A 22377-nucleotide genomic window follows, 5' to 3' on the forward strand; every position below is an offset into this window, starting at 1 on the left:
ATTCTGAGGTGAACCACAATTCACCGGTTGCAGGCCTGGGACGCTAGCTTGTGTGAAAGCCAAAACGCATGCATGGAAGAAGCCCCGAGATCAGCCGCTGAAAATTTCAGCAGACCAGGTGGTGTCGAAATAATTGCGAAGGCAACATCTTTTAAGTTGCTAACACAAGGATGTGTCACAGCACATATCGCATGTCAGGCCGAGGCACGTTTCAAACCATTCCGGGCCACCTCAGCGGCGAGGCGGGTATGAAAATTGGCAAAATTTTGCTTTCTTGTTGAAGCAGCCCGGGGCAAATCCATAAACATTGATTCATCCAGTGCAAGCCTGGCCTAGCCGATTGTTGGACATGATCACCTCACCTAATATCCGAGGCACCAGGCTCCTTACAGTGCATACTGACGAGACAAAAGGACTGTCGAGTATGTAAGGTATGCTAACGAAGCAGGCATTAATATGTCAATGCATGCTTGTATAGATGTGGACAACACCATGCATGAGTTGTATCAATGAACGGAATGAGGGACGTTGCTATTGCGGGTTGCGGTGCTTACGATCAAGCGTCTATCACGTGATCACATACATCACATGATTTCAACGACTCGGCGGGCTCTCACCATTCATGCGGGGCATGTCGTGCAGACACGCATCCAATGATGGGTGGAGTCACTTCAATACTCGAGATTGCTTATACTAAAGTCCAAGTTGAACCACCTCTCTTGAAACGATTTGGTTTCTCCTTATTGCAAGTAGATCCCACAGTAGCTCAACCCTGTCAAAATAAAAATCCAATTCGCATCAAAGCTCCAGGTTTACAGCCTGCTCCTCAGTGCTCGACAGCAACATCGAGCGACATGTGAACCTAGTGTTGAATATGCCGATTGCGTCCCCTAATAGTGGACATTGTCATTCTCGTCATTGTCAGCCTCAGGAGGGATATTTCCAACGGTGTACAATGCATCAAAGTTAACATCCAGGTCAGGTATCAAGTGGCCAATGTTGTGGGCTTGGAACTGAAGGTAGGTCATGATCAGCATTCTCCCTCTATCAATATCTTGATTTTGCCAGTATAGGTCCGTGTATGCAACAGAATGCTGCACAAAAGACAAGGCTTGGTCCAGGAAGGGGCAGTGAACTTACAGGTGGCACCTCATTAAGGCCCAGTTCGCGGCTGAGAATTTCCCAGTAGTGGTCGCTTTCAACACTTTGAGGGGCATTTGAGCGCACTGCGATAGGAGCCAGTCTGCCATGGAATCTTGCAGGGGCGATGCGAACTGGATTAAAAGGTCGCAGCTGCGAGTTCAAGCGAGTAGGCGCTCGCTGGAATCCATGGGTGTTGCGGCGCTCCTGTGACCGCTGGAGAGCAGTAGGCTCGATACCAGCATTGATTTGCATCTGGAAAAGATATGCTTCGCGGGCAAGTTGACTGGAGGTCACCAATCGACGTTCTGGGCCGGGCATGGGAAGAGTCACCAAGAAGGTTTCGGGAAAGCCAGCTGCGTTATCGGCTGGAATCTGCAATGGGAGATGGAAGAGCTGATCCCAGTCCATTGGATCGAAGGAAACCGATGGGCTATTCAGTGCGTTGAGCATACTTTGAATGTCCTGAGTCTCATTGTTTTGGGGCTGAGGAGCAGCAGTCTGCTCTGTCTGGGTACTGGAGCCCCCATGCGGGTTCGTGTTGGGAGTTGTACTGCTCATCTTGTCCTTTCTTCTCTCGATTTTTTATTGTGGAAGCGTATTCTAGAAGATGAGAGAATTAGTGTTCATCCACGGCAGAGGAATATCAATCAAGCGACGAGCTAACGCCTCCAAGCCAAGCAATATCGATCGTCTTGTGATGATCTACTGACAAATGACACTGGTATGAACTGATTACAGACGGCGGTGACACCGCTGGATTGGAGAGCGCGAGGTTGACTTGCTGAGAAAAACTTGTCACCGAAGAGTCCTGTCGATAATTAACCCAACAAGCGCAAAGTATCGGTGGGGTTCTGATGGAAGGGCGAAGTAAGAGGAGGGAGGGAAGGTGAAAGAGAGGATGAGACACCGAGAGGTGAGGAACGGATCGATGCTGTCTTATGTCCTACTACTTTCCAGAATCCTGGTGACTGACTTGGAAGGCATGCTGCCTGCTCCTTGCCCAGGCAACCTGCGACTACCTACTCAGGCATCCTGAATCGATTTCCTCATCCGGTGTTTACGGGGATTGTTTGCTACTGCTTTTTCTTATAGTCACAGAGTTTGTGTCACCTATCAAGATCCACTCAGCACGATTTCGGCATGTTTGCTCTCACACAATTCAGGCACCAGGTACCAGGGCCCATCTCTTCCAATGGGCTTTGTTGTCTCACGATGCAAGTTCGGACTGCGAAGCCTGAGTGGTGTGCCTGGCATATGGAAAACGTCGAGCATGTTCTTACGTGGTCCGGCTGATAGTCTTTCTATTCGCTGCTTTCTATCCAGTTCCGGAATTTCATTTTGAATCATGCGTTTCATTGAATCGTATACGTGGAATTGCATGGCGCCTCCAGATCTCGAATACAAGCATCCACCAACATAACGAAGATGAACAACCAGAGCTACAAGGCCTTTTTTCCTGTCTTTATCCGTATGTGCAGTATTACAGATGCTGTCAACAGCTCCCGGGCCATCTAATTTGGGACATCAAACAAAATTCGTATTTGACACGATCAAAAAAAAAAAAAATGGCTCTGGCCAAATTGATGCGTGAATTGGTGTAGTCGTTGAGACCATCTTTCAAGAGTAGAGCATTCGAGAACGCTGAAGTTGAAAACACATAGAGAGACAGTTCCCAGTGGAACTGCAGCCGGATCAGAATCCAAAAGACTTGCGAAGAACTCATAGCGAGACATGAAAACATAAGAAGATGCAATCCACGAAAGAAACCCAATTTTTCAGACCCACGTCAGAGCAATGTGCTCGTGAGGCAAATGAAGTATCGACAAACAGAAACCTGTTGAAAGGCCACCAAACTCCGGGGTTCGTAATTTATTTTTACAGCATGAAAGTAGAGGCGAGGGATCCTAGAAGGATCCAACGTGTGATCTGGGTCAAAAACTGAAGAGCTTTACCGGCGGTGCAGCAGCGTGAGGAACTCCTCCCGAGTCTTTGCACTGGAGCGCATACATCCCAGCATACAGCTGGTAGTAGTCGTACTGCCGGTCTTTTGAACACCGCGCATAACCATGCACAAGTGGGACGATTCCATGACCACTCCCACTCCGCGGGGTTTTAGGACTTCGGAAATAGCCAGAGCAACCTGCTTGGTCAAACGCTCCTGGACCTGCAGTCTGCGGGAGAACATTTCCGCCAAACGGGCAAGTTTGGAGAGGCCAAGAACCCGGCGGTCTGGAATATAACCAATATGCATCTGGCCCGAGTAGTCAGTATCATTTGAGGTTTCAGTGTGCAGAGAGACTGTCCTACCTTGCCAGTAAATGGGACCATGTGATGCTCACACAGGGAAAACACATCGATATCCTTCACTATGACCAACTCGTCATGGTCTTCGTGGAAAACTGCGCCGTTGACCAGGTCCCGCACATTCTCCTCATAACCCTTGGTAAAGTAAAGCATGGCCTTGGCGTACCGTTCCGGGGTCTCTCGAAGACCCTCACGCTCGGGATCTTCACCAACACATTCCAGAATCGTCCGCACTGCCCCAGCAAGCTTGTTGATGCGCTCCTGGTTTTCCTCTGGGGTTGACTCTAACCGTTGGCGTGTACCCGGGCCTGCATGACGGGGAGAGAAGAAAAAAAAATGAGCAAGTTCACATTTGAGATTCTTGATTCAAGCGGTTCGCTTACAAGGCCAGCTTAGACCATCAAAGTCGATAGGGGGATTCAGAGTGTACGGGCTGGCAGGGCGGCTCGACGTTGCGGGGGGTGTCAGAGGACCCCCCTCATCGCGAGGATCACGCGGGGGCTCATTCAGAGGCAGTCTGCCACTGTCAAGAAATGTCAGTCATAATTGGAGATGCGGTAGCAGTTGCACCATGATGTTTCATGAGGGAGTTTGCATACCGTAAAGTCAGCGTGGACTCGGAGTTGACTGCTGCAGTTGCCGCAGCGGAGGTGGTTTGCGCATCAGTGCTCGAGTTGGTCTCAATGGCCTCAAATTCGGCAGGAACGCGAGGCGCAAAAGATGACTTGATAGAGGAGTTCAAACTTTCACGCTCACGATTATCGCGAGCGCGAGCTCCGGTGCCCGCCGTCGTGGACGATTGGAGGGGCGAACTGCCATTCAGCATGTGGGGTGGAATGGCCGACGGCTTTGCCGCACCCGGAGGAGAACCAGCGCCCATGGAGATGAAGCTCTAAGCAAGATGCGAACCGCTGACTTAGATGAAATCAAGTCCAATTGGAGGTAATAGGTAAATTAGCAACTTTGAATCCAACGGAACTTTGTGAGGGGTGTGATGACTCTTAATTTTTTTTTTTTTGCCGCAAAGCCAAATCAGAATCACGAGACGCTAATCAGTCACCCCTCATTTTGGGACACCGCTTGCCCGAACGGCTCTCTTGCCCCGGTGGCGCCATCACGTTGCCCGCGGAGGACCGGCTTAGCTCCGGACAAGAACATTTCAGGCAAAGTATCATGAACCGAACTTGGGCGTTATTGTGCTACAATCAGTAGGATTTGCTTTCCTCTTTCATTTAATATTGTTGCTATGAAGTCTGGATGTCTTTAAAGCAGCCTCACGGACATAAGTTATGGGACCAGACATCAGGTACTGTGCGTACAATATGTAGTAGGTCCTAGGTGCCCGGGCGCAATTGTAGGGGCCTCGGTGTTTTTGCTAGCCACGCCTGGCAATATATATATAAGGTTCCTTCCTTTCAACCGCAAAAATCACCATGTGTACCCCCGCCAGTTTCCAAGATTGTTGCGATACAATGTAGATGGCCCAGCGTGACCCGGTCCAGAACCGCGATTGACAGATATATACCTGCATATCGCTTTAGATATTTCATGCATGGCGCATGCTGTTGGTAGGTAGCGCTCGGAACAGCACGCAGATGGTGGACCTTATCTCCCTGTGATTGGTCAGTTCTACAGTCCAATATGCACTAAGCGATCGCGCAGATAGAAGAGCACCCATGGAAGCCCAGCACTAGTAGGTAGGTAATGTGTAGGGTAGATCCAGTCCATTAGGCCAATGATACCGGCACGTCCGAGGTTGATGAAGTCTACGGCTGAGAGGTCAGGATTCCTCCACTGTCCAGTCCTATACCTATTGGTCTTTGCCTGGTAAGATGCACAGACGGGGACTGCAGGACTGGTCAAAGCGGGCATTGGACAGACCCGCCCGATGTGGCCATTAACCTTACCTCAATAGGCATGCACCTAGGTAGTAATACCTCCAGGATCTGCTACCGATAGGTATGCTCCAAGATGCACTAGGTGGGCTCCGATTCCCCGCAATTCCAACCTAACATCCATATCAGTGGGCTGTACTGTACATAGTAGAATGGACAAATCTCAAGCCCCCCTAGCTAGGGGCGAAGGACCTCTTCGATCACAAAAGGCTAGTCTGGCTGAGACTATTCAATCACTACTGGTCTTTGGAGTAGAGTGGTGAGTCGGGGGCAGTAGGACTGTTGCCAAGAGACCGAGTATCATTCATGATCTACATGTGAAATCCACGGACACGCTTTTGATTGCGGGTGCATGCCAGTCGGAGGCCGGGTCTCCCAGCCGGTCCGTCATCGTCGGGTTACATCTAGAGGACCTCCAGAGTGACGCAGTCTACAATGCTGACATGAGCGCTTCCATACCATAACAAACGTTTGATCACCGATTAGAATCATTCAACGCTCACAAGAGAGAGATCACGCCGTCTTTCGTGGAGTTTTAGAATTGATTTGACGACATCGTTCCATTCTGTCGATTATAACTCGAGCCCGCACCGGGCACTTAGCCACAAATCAGGCCTTGGAGAAGGCCATTGTCTGGCGAGGAGACCCTGATCAGGCCTCCAGCTCCTCCATGGGCACATCATCTAGATCCTTGCCCACAATAGCATCCGCGACCTTCCACACTTGGAGCAAGTTGTCCTCAGCTGCTGAGCATAGGACCCAAGGATTGTTGAGATTCCAGCTGAAATCTGAGATGCGATTTGTGTGTCCACCGTGCATAAAGAGACTGAGATTATTGGTTAGTATGAATAAACAGCGGATCAGGAGGGCAGTTGTCGATTTGACCGTATGTAAAACTTACAGTTCTGGGGGACCATCCTGGGCGTCCTCAGGAGTCTGCTCTTCGCCGGCTCGACTGAGATCCCAAAACATGATCTTCCGGTCATAACTAGAGCTAGCAAGCACTGACTCCTCGAACGGATGCCATGCGATGGACTGGACCGAGTCCGTGTGACCTTCGAGGGAATGCAGCTTGGCCTTGAGGTTTCTGAGATCCCAGATCCCGACGGTCTTATCGGCAGAACCGGTCGCGAGAATGGTTTCTGAGGCGGGATTGAAGGCAATCGAGTTGATAGCATCCCGATGCTCACCTCCGACGGAAGCGACGGCGCGAGTGCTATCGGCATTTCGCACATCGATAATCTGAAGAGTAATGTCGTCGGAGACAGTACCGATCAGCGACGAGTGAAGTGGGTGATGTTGGACGTCATTCACGATCGATGAATGGTGAGTGTAAGTTCGGGATGGTTTCACAGCCTTGTTACCTTTCGTGTAGGTGGTGATATCCCTAGATGTTTGTAAGTTTGCTGATTGCGAACGGATTGACCGGTCGTGGCCTGAAATCAAGTCTTACCAAAGTCTGACGGTCTTGTCTTCGCTACCAGTTGCGAGATGTCCTGCCTGGTGAGGGTTCCAGCTCAGACCAAAACCTTCGGCCTCGTGACCGAGGAGCTCCATCTGGGGGTTTACTGTCCCCGTCGGCATGCTGGGGTGCTTTGAGCGATCCCAGATCATTACGCGACCATCCGTGCACATGGTCGCAATGATGTTGGGATTCTGTGGTTGATAGCGAGCCTTATTGACCTCGCCTTGGTGATCGATCTTTTGAACAATGTTGAACTTGATCTCCATGGGGGTTTTCTTTGAGCCATTTCCGTAGCCACCGATTTCACCTTTGTCCTCGTCGTAGTCTTCCGGATTGGGGGCGTTGGCGTTTGGGAGCTGGACGTGTGCAATCTGTAGATAGTTTTGGGCGTCACCAGCAGTGTGAGTACCGATGATAAGTCGATGAGTGGAGTATGGCTTGTCGGGAACTCTGTACGCAGCACATTAGCCTTGCGCGCCCATTTCAGAATCCAATTGAACCCAGAGAGACTGACGCTTGGACGTCCGGTAACCACTGAGTGGTCAGAGTTGGCCACTCGAGTGCCGTACTGAGGATCATGTCATAGAGGAAGGGCGCATTCTTCTTCCATGTCTTGTACTCTGCATAGTAATTGTGGGGGTTAGCCATGACAACTCGAGAAATACTAGCGCTGGCAGCAATTGGAAAGGTATCGAAAGAGAGATGAGAGCTGTACCTTCATTGATGATCTTCTCTTGCGTATGCTCTTGTTCCCTTTCTTGTTCATCTGCTGCAGCTTTCCTCATGTCAGTCTCCGGATTTCCAGTCGCGTCGCATCCATTCTAGAGACATACTGTGGTCCTCTTCGTAGGATTCCATGGTCAAAAGAGAGTGGATTCAAAATTGCACCCAATTATTTGAGACCGCGCAGGATATTCCGAGTGTATCAGACGAGAGTGGAGGTGAATGCAGATGGTGGAAGCTGTCTTGCAAAAAGCGGCACAATTCCACTGACACGAACGCGACTTGCGGCTGGCGGGCAAGCTCAGACCGCGTTAATCAGTTTTCATGCCTCAGGCTGCAGAGGGCCGGAGCTGCGCCACCGCTTAGCCAAATCGGGTCAGCGGGGCCTTGGGCGATGACTCCGTGAACAGCAGCCGCCTTGGAGATCTGCCCGGAGAACCCTGGCCAGCTTTCCTACCTGAACAACTGTGACGAGTGCCGACGTTTTACCTCTTCCTTCTCTCCCCCTCTGGGGTTCTCGTTTTAGTAACGCTGCGCGACAGCTTCTCACATTCGGATTTTTCTTTTTGGTCTTCCAGCATCTTGTGCTTCGCTTTGAACAAGCAGTTCGAGTGTAGGTTCTCTGCATCGTCTGAAGAGCCATCTACAAGTCCCACTCACCAATCCACAGCCAGTTCCTGGTCGCATCACCTAAATTTCACCCTTTAACTCACCAGAATCTTGATCTACACCTACCGTCATCATGGGTGTTCCGAAGTTCTTCCGCTGGCTGAGCGAGCGGTATCCTGCAATCTCGATGCTGATTGCCGAGAGCCGAATCCCCGAATTCGATAGCTTATACCTCGACATGAATGGCATCATTCACAACTGCACGCACAAAGACAGCGACTCGCCGACGTTTCGTATGACTGAAGAGCAAATGTTCATTGCGATATTCAATTACATTGAGCATTTGTTTGGGAAGATCAAACCAAAGCAACTGTTCTTCATGGCTGTAGATGGAGTCGCGCCACGAGCAAAGATGAACCAACAACGTGCACGTCGCTTCCGAACAGCCTTTGATGCAGAGGTGGCAAAGGATAAGGCTATTCAACAAGGCTTGGAGATGCCCAAGGAAGACGCTTTCGACAGCAACTGCATCACGCCAGGCACCGAATTCATGGAGAAGTTAACGCAACAATTGAAGTATTTTATCAACAAGAAGATCTCGGAGGATTCCGATTGGCAGGGCGTTGATATTGTGCTTTCAGGCCATGAAGTTCCGGGTGAGGGAGAGCATAAGATCATGGAGTATATTCGGCGCGCGAAAGCGCAGCCTGGCTACCATCCGAATGTCCGCCATTGTCTCTATGGTCTCGACGCTGATCTGATCATGCTGGGTCTCCTGAGCCACGATCCTCACTTCTGTCTTCTCCGTGAGGAAGTGACCTTTGGTCGGCAAGTCTCTAAGAAGCCCAAAGAACTTGAGCACCAGAACTTCTATCTCCTACATCTCAGCATGGTTCGCGAATACTTGGAGCTAGAGTTCCAAGAATTAGAGGAGGAAGGCGCGCTCAATTTCCCTTTTGACATGGAGCGTGTCATTGATGATTTTATTCTCATGGCATTTTTCGTTGGCAACGACTTTTTGCCTAATTTGCCCAACTTGCACATCAACGAAGGTGCGCTGGCGCTCATGTTCAAAATTTACAAGGACGTATTACGAAAGATGGGCGGATACATCAACGAGGAAGGTGTGATCAACCTGGAACGCCTGGGCGTTCTGGTTGAGGCTCTGAGTGAGGTCGAGCATCGTTTCTTCCAAGTCGAATATGCGGATGAGCAGTGGATTAAGGCAAGGCAGAATGGGGGACTGGGGTCCTTTGAGGTGAAGACGAAACCTAAGGAGTCAACCATTACCACAAGCCAAAAAGATCTCCTCAAAACGGTGAAGAAATACGTTTTGAATAGACCAGGAAAGACCATCGAGCCCAAGCCGCTAGATTTTCCGTCCACGCTACCAGCTCGGGATCGCGCCTTCCTGGAGACACTCGCCGATGAGCTACGCGTCCAATGGTCGACCGTGGACAACGAGGATGGTGATCGCTTCATGCGGCTCCAACTTCCACAGGTACATACCAATGGCGACGACGACGACGACGATGATGATGAGGAGGCGTCGATGGCCGTGCAGCGTATAATACGCAAGTACGAACGGGCTAAGGTCCAGGACATGACTGCAGAGGAGGCCCAGCAAGCCGCCGAGAAGAAGTATGACGCGAAATTCCAGGAATGGAAAGACAAGTACTACCGATCGAAATTTGGCTGGGGGCTCGATAACGAGGAGGAAATGAAGAAATTGACTGAGAATTACGTTCAAGGCCTTCAATGGGTCCTGTTTTACTACTATCGTGGTATCGCCTCGTGGCCGTGGTTCTTCAAGTATCACTATGCCCCTATGATCTCAGGTAAGTCACTTTTTCCCGTGCACTTCGCGACTTGCTCATACTGAGTGCCTCTTGCAGATGTGAAGAAGGGCCTGGGTGCCGATATGAATTTCCGACTCGGACAGCCTTTCAGACCTTACGAGCAGCTTATGGGTGTTTTGCCCGACCGCAGTAAGAAGATTGTGCCAACTGCGTATTGGGACTTGATGACATCTCCTGATTCGCCCATCATTGATTTCTATCCTCGCGATTTTGATCTGGACATGAACGGAAAGAAAATGGAGTGGGAAGCCGTTGTTAAAATTCCTTTCATTGACGAAACACGGCTTCTGAATGCTCTCAAAACTAAAGAGCAGCTTTTGAGTCCTCAAGAAAAGGCGCGCAACAGTTTCGGTGTTAGTCTGAAGTTCACATATTCCCCTGATGTCAACTTTGTCTACCCCTCCTCCATGCCGGGTGTGTTCCCTGACCTTCCCAACTGTCACTGCGTCGAAAACATTTTCGACCTTCCTACCATGGAAGGACTGGAACCCTACAATGGCCTGATGGAAGGTGTCCACTTGGGCGAAGCCGCCCTGGCCGGATTCCCCAGTATTAAGACCTTGCCTCATGTTGGACAGCTGGGCTTCCACGGTGTCACTGTGTTCCAGCAAGAGAGTCGAAACGAAAGCCAAGTCATCACACTTCTTGATCCTGGCAGTCGATCAAGTATTGAACTCGCCAAGCAAAAGCTCGGAAAGCGAGTCCATGTTGGCTATCCTTACTTGCAAGAGGCGCTTGTGGTTCGCGTTTCTGACGAGCTGTTTGACTACATCCTCCCTCCTGGTGAGCAGCATGTAGTTCAAATCCCTCACACACCCCAGCAAATTGAGCAATTCAAGAAGAAGGCGGACAGAATCGAAGGCCACTACAGCAAGCGACTCGGGATGATTATTGGGACTGTCGAATCTATGGTCCATATTCAGCCTCTGAAGGGCATGGTCAAGACTGATGATGGCGCTGTCGTCAAGGACTTCGCCGACATTCCTGGTCAAGAGACCGACTTCTCACTCCAAACTGTTGTTGATGACGTCGTCAATCCAGACGAACGCTTCATCGAAAAGGAAGCCGTTCCTATTGAGGAAGAATTCCCAGAAGGCTCTCGCGCATTTTTCCTGGGTGACTTCAATTACGGACGCCCCGTTCACATCACAGGGCACTCCAGCGGCAAGCTGAACGGATTCATTGCAGCTTTGAAAGATCGCGAACCTGAGTTTGGAAAGGCTCGTGTGCGAGAGTCTGAACAACATTGCCCTTACATGCCTTCCTACGCCATTGCCCGCAGTCTCAACCTCAATCCCCTGGTGTTGGCCAAGATTACATCTTCATTCACGGTTGACGTGGACGGAAGTAGGGTGAACCTTGGCCTGAACCTGAAGTTCGAAGCCCGCAAGCAAAAGGTTCTGGGCTACTCCCGCCGTGGACAGACTGGATGGGAGTTCAGTCAAAAAGCGGTGGATTTGCTGCACCAGTACATGATCAATTTCCCTGAGTTCATTGCTGGTATTCAGCGAAATCCTCAAAAGGATCGTTACGCGCCCACTGATTTCTATCCAGAGGACATCGCCATTGCGAAGATGAAAGAAATCCGCGAATGGTTAAAATCCCTGGAAAGCCGGAACTTCGAGAAGGTTCCCCTTGATGCCGAGCAACTAGATTCGGACATTGTTCAAATGATTGAGCAAGACGCAGACAAGCTTGGCGTCCCCGAGATCCAGGCGAAAAAGGTCCGAGGTGTGCCCCGTGGGGCGCTCCTTCGTCCTGCCGACGTTGAACATCGATTGGGCAATCAGACTTTCAAACTTGGTGACCGTGTTGTCTACTGCCAGGATTCTGGCAAAGTCCCTATCGCCACTCGTGGTACAGTCGTTGGACTTACGAGAACCAGCCGCGCTCTGTTGCTTGATGTTCTCTTTGATGTGTCCTTCATGAGTGGTACCACCCTTGGTGGTCGCTGTTCACCTTTCCGTGGTCAGACTGTGCTCGCATCGTCTGTTCTCAATCTCTCCTACCGACAGCTCATTGCCACTTCTCGCGCGGCAAGTAGCCAACAACCAACCAAACAATCACTTCCTCTGACTGTTAGTGGCTACGGTGCGCCCTTGGGTCCGAACGGGCAAGGTCAGCTGAGAAATGCGCCTGCTCCTCCGCCACTGCGCGGCTCGTTCAAGGGTGCGGTATCTGGCCAGGGCTCCCACCGAGGTGGCCATGTTGCCATGAATAACGGTCAGCCCATGGCCCTTCCTCACCGGCCGCATCCCGGAAATGGGACTCCACGAGGCCCTCGCGGACATGGCAACCGTGGTGCTCGGGGCGGATTTAAAGGGGGATACGCTACTGTTGACAATAGTGACCCCAGCGAAGGGATTGTCCAGCATAATCCCGATTTCCGCCCGAAGAACATGTCTTCTGTCCCTCCCCCACAGGGACTTGACCAGGGACGGGGTCGCGGACGAGGCCGCGGGCGTGGTAATGGGCCCCGGGGCCGTGGACGTGGTGGACGCGGCGGTGCACCGGCAGTTTCCGGTCAGTAGATAGATGCAGTCTGAGATTACTGTGCGGTGATCTAGGATCGACCGCCGCTTGTTCTGCGAGTTTGGCGCGCATCATGACCGGGCGTGCTCGCGCCTCTACCGTCTCGCTTTCAATTGTTGCGACGACCTGCTTCGTTGGCCCAAAAGACCTCTGGGAGACACGACTGTAAATCATATTTTTCCAGGAAATTCAACATTTATCACAACAAGTGAACCTTTCACAAACGAAAGGGACGCATATTGTGCTTGAAGACCGCTAGTGACGCAGTCCGGCAACCTCAATGAATCTCATGAATTGGTCCATCTTTCAGCAATCTCCGATAACATAAATCTGACACTTCAGGGCTCCATAGACTTGGTCCGTCTCCTAATTAAAATTCTTGTCTGGGTATTAGGAAAGACATGCTCGCCAATGCCGATGTTCGCTGGTCTCCATACCGCCTGGTTATTCTCAAACTTGAATTCATACTCCAGAATGAGACGGCTCAAGATGGCTTTGATGGTATTAGCAGCAAAAAAGCGACCGGGACAAGCCTGACGACCGAAACCAAAGTGCATGTTCGACGGGCTGATACTGACGAAGCTTGTGACTGGATTGCCGTCGCAGCTGGATCCATTTTGGCTCATTCCCTCGTTCCTGAAACCACCTTCTGGTTGCTTCGCGGAGTTTCTTAGCACATCACGATCTTTGGGGTCTTGGCACCACCGAAAGCCATCAAACACTGCTGGATTAGAGACAAATGCTGGATCTTTGCTCACGGGTCCAGATGGAAAACAAATGTGAACGCCGGTTGGCAGGCACAGACCATCTGAAAGCGTCAATGATCCTCGAACAATACGATGCATCGATACTTCAGATTGAGGTTAGCAAGATGGTCAAGGTCAGCGTGGACAGGAAAGCCCCCCTACATTCACCTGGAGGACCCCAGCGCTGGGATTCGCGAAGAAAACTGTCCAGCCGTTTCTGGGCATCGAAGGATGCTTTGGTGGCGTGCTCCCAGCCTTCGCTCAAAGTCTGTGCAAGTTCTTCTCGAATGGGTTCGAGATGCTCCGGTTTATAAATCAAATCATAGAGAACATGGCACAAGGCGACAGAGCTCGTGTGCACGACTGCCAAGCTCATCAGAATGAGGTTATGATGGGCCATGGTTTCTGCATCGAGATCCTGCTTGTCTTCTGCCATGTCCATCATCCATTGCAGGAAATCGTCTGGTTTTTCATACTGCGAGTCTCTGGCAGCCTCTGCCGCACGACGTTCGTGGATGATGGGAATGAAGAGAGTTTTGGCGATTCGCAACTGTCTTTTCATCTGTCGGACCGAGGGAAGGAAGGGCGCGACGAAAGGTCGAATGAAATTTGGGAAAGGGCGTAAGAGGAAAATGGTGATTCCCACATTGACGGAATATTTGCTTGCGACTTCGAGCCATTGCTCATTGCGGCGGAGAGAGCTAGTAAGAATCCGTGATGTCGACCGGGCGATGAGCTTCACAAATAATTCATGGGCCTTGATACTGATCCATTCGTCTATAGTTGGAAAAGCATGACATTAAAAGTCTGCTCCCCCCTCAAGAAGAGATTGGGACTTTGAAGTGCTACCTTTGCAATTTGGGAGAAGTGTATCAAATGCTTCCCGCAGTTCATCAATAATCCACGGTGTAATCCGGCCTAAATCGATGCCATGAAGCGTTGTGTACAGTTAGCTCGAGGAGATCGTGTCGTCAGCTGTGTTTGGGTATCTTATCCTACCAATACTGGGAGTCAAGCGCTTTCTGACCGTGCTGGAAGGCAAATAGCTGTTGATCAGAATGTTGGTGTAGTCTCCCAACGCATTCTATCGAGAGTCGGGGCCTGTTAGCTTTCAACCGTCGTAGATACCCACATATTTTGATTCAAACGTGGAGCAGTTGGTGCCTTGTACTACCTCATATTGTGCGTCTAGTGAATTCAGGATTGATGGCGGTAGATGCCTCACTTCTTCGACGTATTTAATTGGCAAGACGACAAGTTCACCATCGCCAGTCAGAAGCCGATATGGTTCATTTTTGTACTAGAAAAGAACGACAAAGACAATCATCCAAACATTAGAGCGTAGAATGTACGTTGAAAAGTGCGAGTTTATCATACTTTTTGATAGCCAGCGTATATCAAAGACTTTCCTTTGGGGTAGAAGATAAATCGATTGAAGAGGTCGGGCAGCAGGTTACTGTATCTCACGATGGGGATCTTCGTGAGGCGCCCGTCCGGTCTCTGGCGCAAGAGGTAGAGCGCCAGCAACAGGCCCAAAAGGGACCAGATGGTGCAGTTAGCCATGTGGAGTACAACACAAGGAAGTCAGGTCACTGGAAAGGATCATGGCAGGCATTTATTTCCAACTTGGACGCGGCCCTCCGTGCTAGGATAAAAGTTTGGAGGGTGACACAAACCGCGTCGGATAGTATTGAGAGACATCTAGCGGTGCCTGCAAAGTCAATCCGGCGCAAGAACGGGACAGAAGAGAATGTCGAAGATAAGGAGCATTGGAAACAGCCGAGAAATAAAGCGCAGCCGTCCGGTTGCACGCCTCATTCTCAAAGCATCGTAGGTTCATAGCACCAGGACTTGTCAAGCCGTCTCAATAAAGATCTCAAATTGGACGCTATTCTATACACATTTTGGGGAGGATTTGCCCTTTTTCCTGATATACAAACGCCAGGCGCACATGCAAAATAGACATTACGGGGAATCTTTGTCGGTGCTCATTCCAAACCAACCCATGAACCCTCCTCATCAGATGCTTCGATCATCTGATCGTCGGCGCCATCAACATCGCCGTTATCGAGGGTGAGCAGGGATGTGGAAGGCTTCTTGTCGGCAAGAACGGGTTTTGACAGAAGATAGTTCAGATCGTAAACATTTTTCTCTGTGAGTCGCTTCAAGTTTTCCCGAATCTCGTCCACGGCGCGCTGGACTGCACGCAGCTCCGGCGCAAAAGTTCCGGAGTTGTCCTTGAGGTAGCGACCGTGGCAGCTGAACAGAGACTCGATCCACATAAGATTGAACTCTAAGTGTGGAGTCTCATCGGCCGCGTGTGCAACGAAGCGCAGTAGGCGGGGCAGATAAACTGTAGGCACGGACCTTACCACGTGTGGAATGTCAGAAGGTGGGATTGCTTCGTAGACTGCACGTAGAAGCTTTGATTCGTTCAGGCGGAAAGCCATGATGAGAGCCTTTAAGAAGGTGTTATCATCATCCACTGAACCAGACGCAGCGGCTGTCTTGGCAGCGTCGAGTGTAGCCAGGATGGTCGACGGTGTAATGGTGATATCCAAATCGTAAGGATCAAACACAAAGTCAGTGTCCAAACTGTAGATGAGAAGACCTTCGGTCGAAGCCGCACAGAAAGAGCGACCGCTAGGCGCGAAATCGACCGACGTCACTCGCACCTCTGGACGAACACTTCGCACACCAGGATCACCGCGGTGCGCACCGGGAAGGGAACGGTCGATGCGGTCTTCCTTGTCCGACATTTCCCCAGACTCATCAATAAGACCGCGGGGTCCGGCCTCGGTAAGGTCTCCGCTGTTCAGATATTCTTGCGTACCGTCCAACGATGTGTTGACCGAGACTGTGAATTTCTTAATGAGAGATCCCGTTGTCACGTCGTACAGACAGATGTATTTGCTGTTACCAGCGGCGAGGATACAGCTCCCATCGGCACTGTAGGTGATACGGTTGAAAGACTTCGTCCCGGCGGAGTTGGCGGCAGTACGCCTGTCGGACAATTTGCGGCCACCGGAAACATCGCGACGTCCGTCAAGGCCGCCTTCTTGAACGGCTTCGAAGACATTCCAGAACGATAGTTGGCCATCGAGCGTCGAGGCAGCGATCTGCAGTCCGTCGGGCCGGAAAGAAACACTCAACACATCGGACTGGAGCTGGAGAGGCTCACTAGTCTGGGCCCGGCCAAAAATACTCCAGACTCGGACGGTGTGGTCCCAGCTGCCGCTGACCAGGTGGTTGCCATCCGCGGCAAAGGCAAGGTCAGACACAGGTGCTTCGTGACCGGAGAGCTGGTCGAGATATTGTCCGGTCTGGACCGACCACACGTGGATATCGAAATCATCTAGTGAGCCGGCGCACACGACCTCGCCACTTGGGTCGACAGCCAAGGAAGAAAAGGAGAGACGGGTAGGTGCAGTGAAGGTGCGGAAATTGCGATACCGGATAAGATCCCATGCACGAATAGATCCGTCCAAGGATGCAGTGAATAACACGTTGCCTTTCTTGGCGAATTGGCAAGCAGTCACTCCACTCTGATGTTCCGTAAAGGTAACGATGCAGAATCCTGATTTGACATCCCAGACCTTCACCTTGCCATCGTCGGCGGTCGTGACAATCTTTTGCCCATCTGGAGAGTAGGCGATTGCGTTCATGGAGTCCAGATGGCCTTGCTGTTTCAAAATGTACGACTCGGATTGCCATTCCCACACTAGCAATTGGCCAAACTTGGACGATCCAAAAGCGAGCCATTCACCGGACTGATTGATCGTAACGACATCGATATTGCTTTGAGAGACACTGTGATGGCATTCCATTAGTATAACAGGTAGAAGGGATGACGGTGCCATATTACCAACCTGAGAAGGTGGATCGTGTTGAATTCTGGCAAATCATAGAGCCCGAAGAGTCCGTTCGAGAACCCTACTACCAACAGGTTAGACTTCGCATGGAAGGCGGCGCAATTGACCTTTGCGTCATTTTGCATGAAGAAATTCTTCTTCGTGATTCGCCAACGCGCTGACGCGATATCTTCTCCCGTCTCGAGATCTTTCTTCGTCAAGTATTCCCAGCGGAAAAGAGCTCCATCTTGGCTGACGGTGTAAATCTAGATCTGGTGTTAGTTTTCCCAAGTCTGCGCGCATAGTACGGAAGAGCGTCATATAACTCACCAATTCCTGATTGGCATCGAACCACGCACCCACCACGCCATACCTGTGCCCCGTCAAGGTTGTGGGCTCGAAGCCATCCTCGGGGTCCAGACTCCACACTCGCGCCGTCAAGTCCTTTGAGGCAGTAAGGAGGAATCGGGAATCACTCGACCACTCGATGTTCTGAATTTCGTCAAAGTGACCAGCCAGATCACGATGCAGCACGAACGGGGCGAACTCAATCTCCCCGTTGGTCTCCGTACCGGGAGTTGACGGGGTCTGCCAAAGCTGAAGCCGTCTGCCAACAGCCACAGCAAAATGCCGGCCCGATGGAGAGAATTTCAAAGCAGAGACTTTTCCCTTGAAAGTGAAATGGTGGATCGAAATGCGCCGATTGAAATTGGTCAAGATGGCCCGTCCATCCTCGTCGACGGTAAGTAAGAGATTTCCTCTTGGTGTGAGGTCAAGGCGAATGATATTTTTTCGATGAGCGAATGGAAGGGTATAAGAAGTGTTGCTGCGAAGATGAAGCGTCAGTGACAATGATCATGACCACCAAATTGGCAATCAGAGCTCCACCTACTGCACAAGGTCAAAGACCGAGACACGATTGCCTACCGGCGAGAGCAAGCAGGTGCCATCGGGAGTAAAGAGCAAATTGCCCTTGCGGTAGACTGTTCCCAATAGATTGGAAAACTGGATCATCTGGTCAGCTCCTCATTCAGGGCGGTTGTCAAATATTGTGACAATGCTTTCTCACCTTGTAATCTGTCTTCATCTTCCCGTTTGCGACAGCTTGAACCGCACCTTCAAAATTTCGGACTTTGTTCGCGATGCTCAAAATCCAAAAAGATAAGGCTCGGATCAGCTGATAGTCCGGTCCCGCGTCTGGATGAGGCTAGTGGATACGCTAGTCCCAAAGGGGCCAAGTCTACCGTACTCCAGAAAACCATAGGAGATTCAGGGGGAGACAAGCAACAAGTAGCTCAGCGTCTCTCTTTGCTTCTCTCCCTTGTCCGCTAGGGAACCCCACGATCAATCTAAGCTACAACCACTCGGTGTATCCTCAAGAGGCTTCACCTCCTCATCTCCATCTTCTTTTGAAATTTGGTTTCTCAGATTCGCATATTCACATCATGTCTACAACGGAGACTGCCAGCCCCATTGGCATTGCCAATGTAAGACTTCATTCCATTCCCGCATCTCGGCATGCCTCAACTTTGTGATCACCAGGACTAACAACTCCCACTTGTTCCAGCTTCCTAACCAGCGGTATGCTTGCCAACGAACACGAAGCCGACTGAATATTGAAACGACAATGGCTGATCCCAGATACTCAGACACAAGATTGTTGCAAAGCGGGGCGCGGCTTTCACAATTATGGTGCGTCCAAGTCAATGGCCCAATGACCCTTCAGTTCAGAAGCACTAACATGTTTTCGACTGTGGCAGGTCGCTGGAGAGTCTGGGCTGGGCAAGACGACCTTTATCAATACCCTCTTCTCAACTACCATCAAAAATTATGCCGATCACAAGCGCCGCCACCAGAAGCAGGTTGACCGTACCGTCGAGATCGAGATCACCAAGGCTGAACTGGAGGAGAAGTTTTTCAAAGGTAGGAAATGCTTCTTGTCATGGTTGAACTTGATCTCCATTACGCGATGAATTCCTTTGGGCATAATCTAATTGATCTCGCAGTGCGATTGACTGTGATTGACACCCCTGGTTTCGGCGACTACGTGAACAACCGTGATTCATGGCAGCCCATTATTGAGTTCCTGGATGACCAGCACGAGTCCTACATGCTCCAGGAACAGCAACCCCGCCGTTCCGACAAGATTGACATGCGTGTGCACGCCTGCCTGTACTTCATTCGCCCTACTGGACACACCCTCAAGCCTCTCGACATCGAGGTCATGAAGCGCCTCAGCACCCGTGTCAAATTGATTCCCGTCATTGCCAAGGCCGATACCCTCAGCCCATCAGATTTGGCCAAGTTTAAAGCAAGAGTGAGTTGGAGTCCAATTTTTATTTTTCTTATTTTTGGATGTCTGCGCAATTGCCCAAGGATGTTCTCAATTGACATGAGCATAGGTCCGTGCCGTGGTCGAAGCCCAGGGAATCAAGATCTACACCCCGCCCATTGAGGAAGACGACGAGCATGCCGCCACCCACGCCCGTAGCCTGATGGCTGCTATGCCTTTCGCTGTCATTGGTTCTGAAAAGGATGTCAAGGCCAACGACGGTCGGGTTGTCAAGGGCCGCCAATATGCCTGGGGTGTTGCGGAGGTAGAGAACGAGGACCACTGCGACTTCAAGAAGCTCCGCTCGATCTTGATCCGCACTCACATGCTTGATCTCATTCACACTACCGAAGAATCTCACTACGAAGCCTACCGTGCTCAGCAAATGGAGACTCGCAAGTTCGGTGAGGCCCGGCCTCGCAAGCTGGACAACCCTAAGTTCAAGGAAGAGGAGGAGAACCTGCGCAAGCGGTTCACCGAGCAAGTCAAGGTCGAGGAGAGCCGTTTCCGACAGTGGGAGCAGAAGCTCATCTCCGAGCGCGACAGACTCAACAAGGACCTCGAGGCCACTCATGCTGCGTATGTACTTCCCCGGTTGGAATTCCCAGATGAAGACACTAACGTCCCACAGTATCAAAGCTCTCGAGCAAGAGATCGACGGCTTGCAAAGCTCCGGCACTCGCAGCCACGGTCGTCGCTAGGGTGGTGGTTTAAAACGGGACGGGGCTACCTTTTGCCTTTTTCCCATTCTTCTCAATTTTTTTCCCCTTTCTTTTACTACCCAATATTTTTTTGCCCTTCACAATGCCATGGAGGGTGTTGTACCTTGGCCGTGAGAGGCTGGTTGGTTTTGTTCTGTTATATCCATTTACCGCGGGTAGCTAGCGATGGTTTCTCTACATCCTTGATAATAACCCTCCTATTTTCTGTAGCGTGGGAAATACAGAGTTAATGCTTTGTTTCGGAAAATTTAGGGCTTGAGATTCATTTTATGATTCATGGCGTCTCGAACATTGGGGAACAGACTGCTCGTAGCGACCTTGCCCTGTCATGTAGTGAGAGTAGTGGGTACCTCATTCAAAACCGCAGACCCAATTGTCAAAGATGACGACAATTCAGCCGGTCGCGACTCGGCAGAAGCTCCATCGGATATTCGGGGACTGTTTCCCCGATCACGACCACCTACCTAAATGCACGATGATACATCTTCACCTCGCTGTTAGGCTCACTTCATGCTAGGTGGTGTCGGAAAGGAAATGCCACAAAAACAATTTCCCAGTCGCCACCTTCACACTCTCAGGACTCATAATGGTAGATGACCGTACTCGCGCTGATCTTGCTTGCGACACAGCACTGACCGACTTTCTTGTCCAGGCCCGGTCAATGCTGTGACTTTTTCAAGTTACCCCGGCACATATGTCCTCACTGGTTCGTCCGACCGGGCAATTCACCTTTCACGTGCAATTCCCACGAATGCGGAGGGTTCTGCGACGCCTCTGGAAACGACCAAACCCATCCAACGTTATGAAGCGCACGGCTACTCGGTCCTTGACATTGCCGTCGCTGCAGACAATGCACGATTTGCCAGTGTAGGAGGTGATCGCCAAGTCTTTTTATGGGATGTTGAGCAAGGTGGAACCACGAGGCGATGGACAGGCCACAATAGCAAAGTCGAGGCCGTTCAGTTTGCTGGGGATGGTGACTCGGTAGTTGTGTCAGGTACGAGAAGCCGCCTTCATTCCTTTTCCATCTACACTTCAAGCTGTTTTTTTCTCAATTCGCAATGAATGCTTGCTCAAATACCCATCTTCACCCGTTCAGGTAGCGCAGACACGACGATTAATTTATGGGATACGCGCTCAAATGCCCACAAGCCGATCCAGACGTTGACGGAGGCAACCGACACGGTCTCATCCTTGCATGTGCACATGCCCAGCTCGATAGCTAGCGGTAGTTACGATGGCCACGCTCGTGTCTATGACGTGCGCATGGGCAAGACAACTGTCGATGTTCTCGCACATCCCGTGACGAGCGTGCGGTGCTCGTCGGATGGAAACGCATTGTTGATCTCTACGCTGGACAGCTACATCCGTTTGCTAGACCGGGCAGACGGGAAGCTTCTTGCGGCTTTTGGCGGGACCACCCAGAAAGAAGAGCAACCTCGGCCCGGTCAGCCTATTTCAGCACCAAGCTATGCTTACCGCAATACTGAATTACGGGTTCGCTCCGTATTTGCTCAAAGTGATGCAGTCATCCTGAGCGGTAGTGAGGCTCAACCCAAAGGGGACGGGATACCTCGGGGTGCCGCAGTCTTTGCATGGGATGTTTTGAGCGGTGAAACCATCGCCACAGTGCCAATGGGAGACAATGTGAAGGCTGTCAGCTGTGTGGCCTGGAACACGACGGGTTACTGGGCAGCTGGCGGTGCAGACGGTAAGTTTCGCACCGGTGCTCTTCCTTTACCAGTTTCCCTCCTCCACCTCCCTCGAATAAGTGATCATACTGACTGAAACCCAGGTACTGTCCGAGTTTTTGGATGATGCGGCCATTGAAGTCGTTGGTAATCAATATGACCTGAACACGGATCTTTCTACGACGGAAGCTTCGGTCATGCTCGTCAAATCGACTCTCTGGTCACTGTTCGAATTGCTGCAGCACGCAAATACGGCTGGCCAACCTCAGTCGATTGGCGAAGATTCGACCAAGGATGATCCTCGACTGCTCAATATTGAGGGCAGCGCCAATCGCGCCAAAGACTTTTCACTCAGATAACCATTGCAGAAAGTGGAGACTGCCTTCGCGAAACGGGAGACTATCCTGCATGGCAATCTATTCGGTCAACACAGCTTCGCTGGAAGCATTTCTGCCGACTGCTTTTGGAGGCAGCCGGGGCGACATATCTGACGGGCTCACCCATT

At 51.0% G+C, this 22377-nt stretch overlaps 7 protein-coding genes across 7 annotated transcripts; 3 read left to right on the forward strand and 4 right to left on the reverse strand.

Annotated features, from left to right (window-relative positions):
- Positions 1-890: 890 nt before the first annotated feature.
- On the reverse strand, positions 891-1701 carry POX_a00529 (uncharacterized protein; the record flags this gene model as incomplete). The annotated part of the gene is made up of 2 exons (XM_050109470.1): positions 891-1013; positions 1141-1701. The coding sequence occupies 2 exons, from the start codon at positions 1699-1701 to the stop codon at positions 891-893; spliced, it is 684 nt and encodes a 227-aa protein (XP_049973238.1).
- Positions 1702-3091: 1390 nt separating this feature from the next.
- POX_a00530 (GTP cyclohydrolase 1) lies at positions 3092-4327 on the reverse strand (the record flags this gene model as incomplete). Its single annotated transcript, XM_050109471.1, has 4 exons — positions 3092-3394; positions 3451-3755; positions 3831-3970; positions 4047-4327. The coding sequence occupies 4 exons, from the start codon at positions 4325-4327 to the stop codon at positions 3092-3094; spliced, it is 1029 nt and encodes a 342-aa protein (XP_049973239.1).
- Positions 4328-5993: 1666 nt separating this feature from the next.
- Positions 5994-7665, reverse strand: POX_a00531 (Histone acetyltransferase; the record flags this gene model as incomplete). The annotated part of the gene is made up of 6 exons (XM_050109472.1): positions 5994-6168; positions 6244-6729; positions 6796-7257; positions 7322-7427; positions 7523-7582; positions 7641-7665. 6 exons carry the CDS (start codon positions 7663-7665, stop codon positions 5994-5996), a joined length of 1314 nt encoding a protein of 437 aa, XP_049973240.1.
- A 607-nt stretch (positions 7666-8272) lies between these two features.
- Positions 8273-12699, forward strand: POX_a00532 (5'-3' exoribonuclease; the record flags this gene model as incomplete). Its single annotated transcript, XM_050109473.1, has 3 exons — positions 8273-9977; positions 10035-12521; positions 12566-12699. The coding sequence occupies 3 exons, from the start codon at positions 8273-8275 to the stop codon at positions 12697-12699; spliced, it is 4326 nt and encodes a 1441-aa protein (XP_049973241.1).
- A 169-nt stretch (positions 12700-12868) lies between these two features.
- Positions 12869-18214, reverse strand: POX_a00533 (Periodic tryptophan protein 2; the record flags this gene model as incomplete). Its single annotated transcript, XM_050109474.1, has 8 exons — positions 12869-13380; positions 13439-14053; positions 14276-14360; positions 15280-17086; positions 17146-17393; positions 17458-17953; positions 18020-18132; positions 18197-18214. 8 exons carry the CDS (start codon positions 18212-18214, stop codon positions 12869-12871), a joined length of 3894 nt encoding a protein of 1297 aa, XP_049973242.1.
- A 358-nt stretch (positions 18215-18572) lies between these two features.
- Positions 18573-20160, forward strand: POX_a00534 (Septin spn4; the record flags this gene model as incomplete). Its single annotated transcript, XM_050109475.1, has 7 exons — positions 18573-18614; positions 18695-18708; positions 18777-18819; positions 18888-19050; positions 19134-19444; positions 19530-20038; positions 20091-20160. 7 exons carry the CDS (start codon positions 18573-18575, stop codon positions 20158-20160), a joined length of 1152 nt encoding a protein of 383 aa, XP_049973243.1.
- Positions 20161-20691: 531 nt separating this feature from the next.
- POX_a00535 (uncharacterized protein) lies at positions 20692-22231 on the forward strand (the record flags this gene model as incomplete). Its single annotated transcript, XM_050109476.1, has 4 exons — positions 20692-20770; positions 20834-21178; positions 21281-21924; positions 21977-22231. The coding sequence occupies 4 exons, from the start codon at positions 20692-20694 to the stop codon at positions 22229-22231; spliced, it is 1323 nt and encodes a 440-aa protein (XP_049973244.1).
- Between the last annotated feature and the right edge of the window lie 146 nt (positions 22232-22377).

This window comes from Penicillium oxalicum, chromosome I (assembly GCF_001723175.1).
Source record: "Penicillium oxalicum strain HP7-1 chromosome I, whole genome shotgun sequence".
Lineage (NCBI taxonomy): Eukaryota > Fungi > Ascomycota > Eurotiomycetes > Eurotiales > Aspergillaceae > Penicillium > Penicillium oxalicum.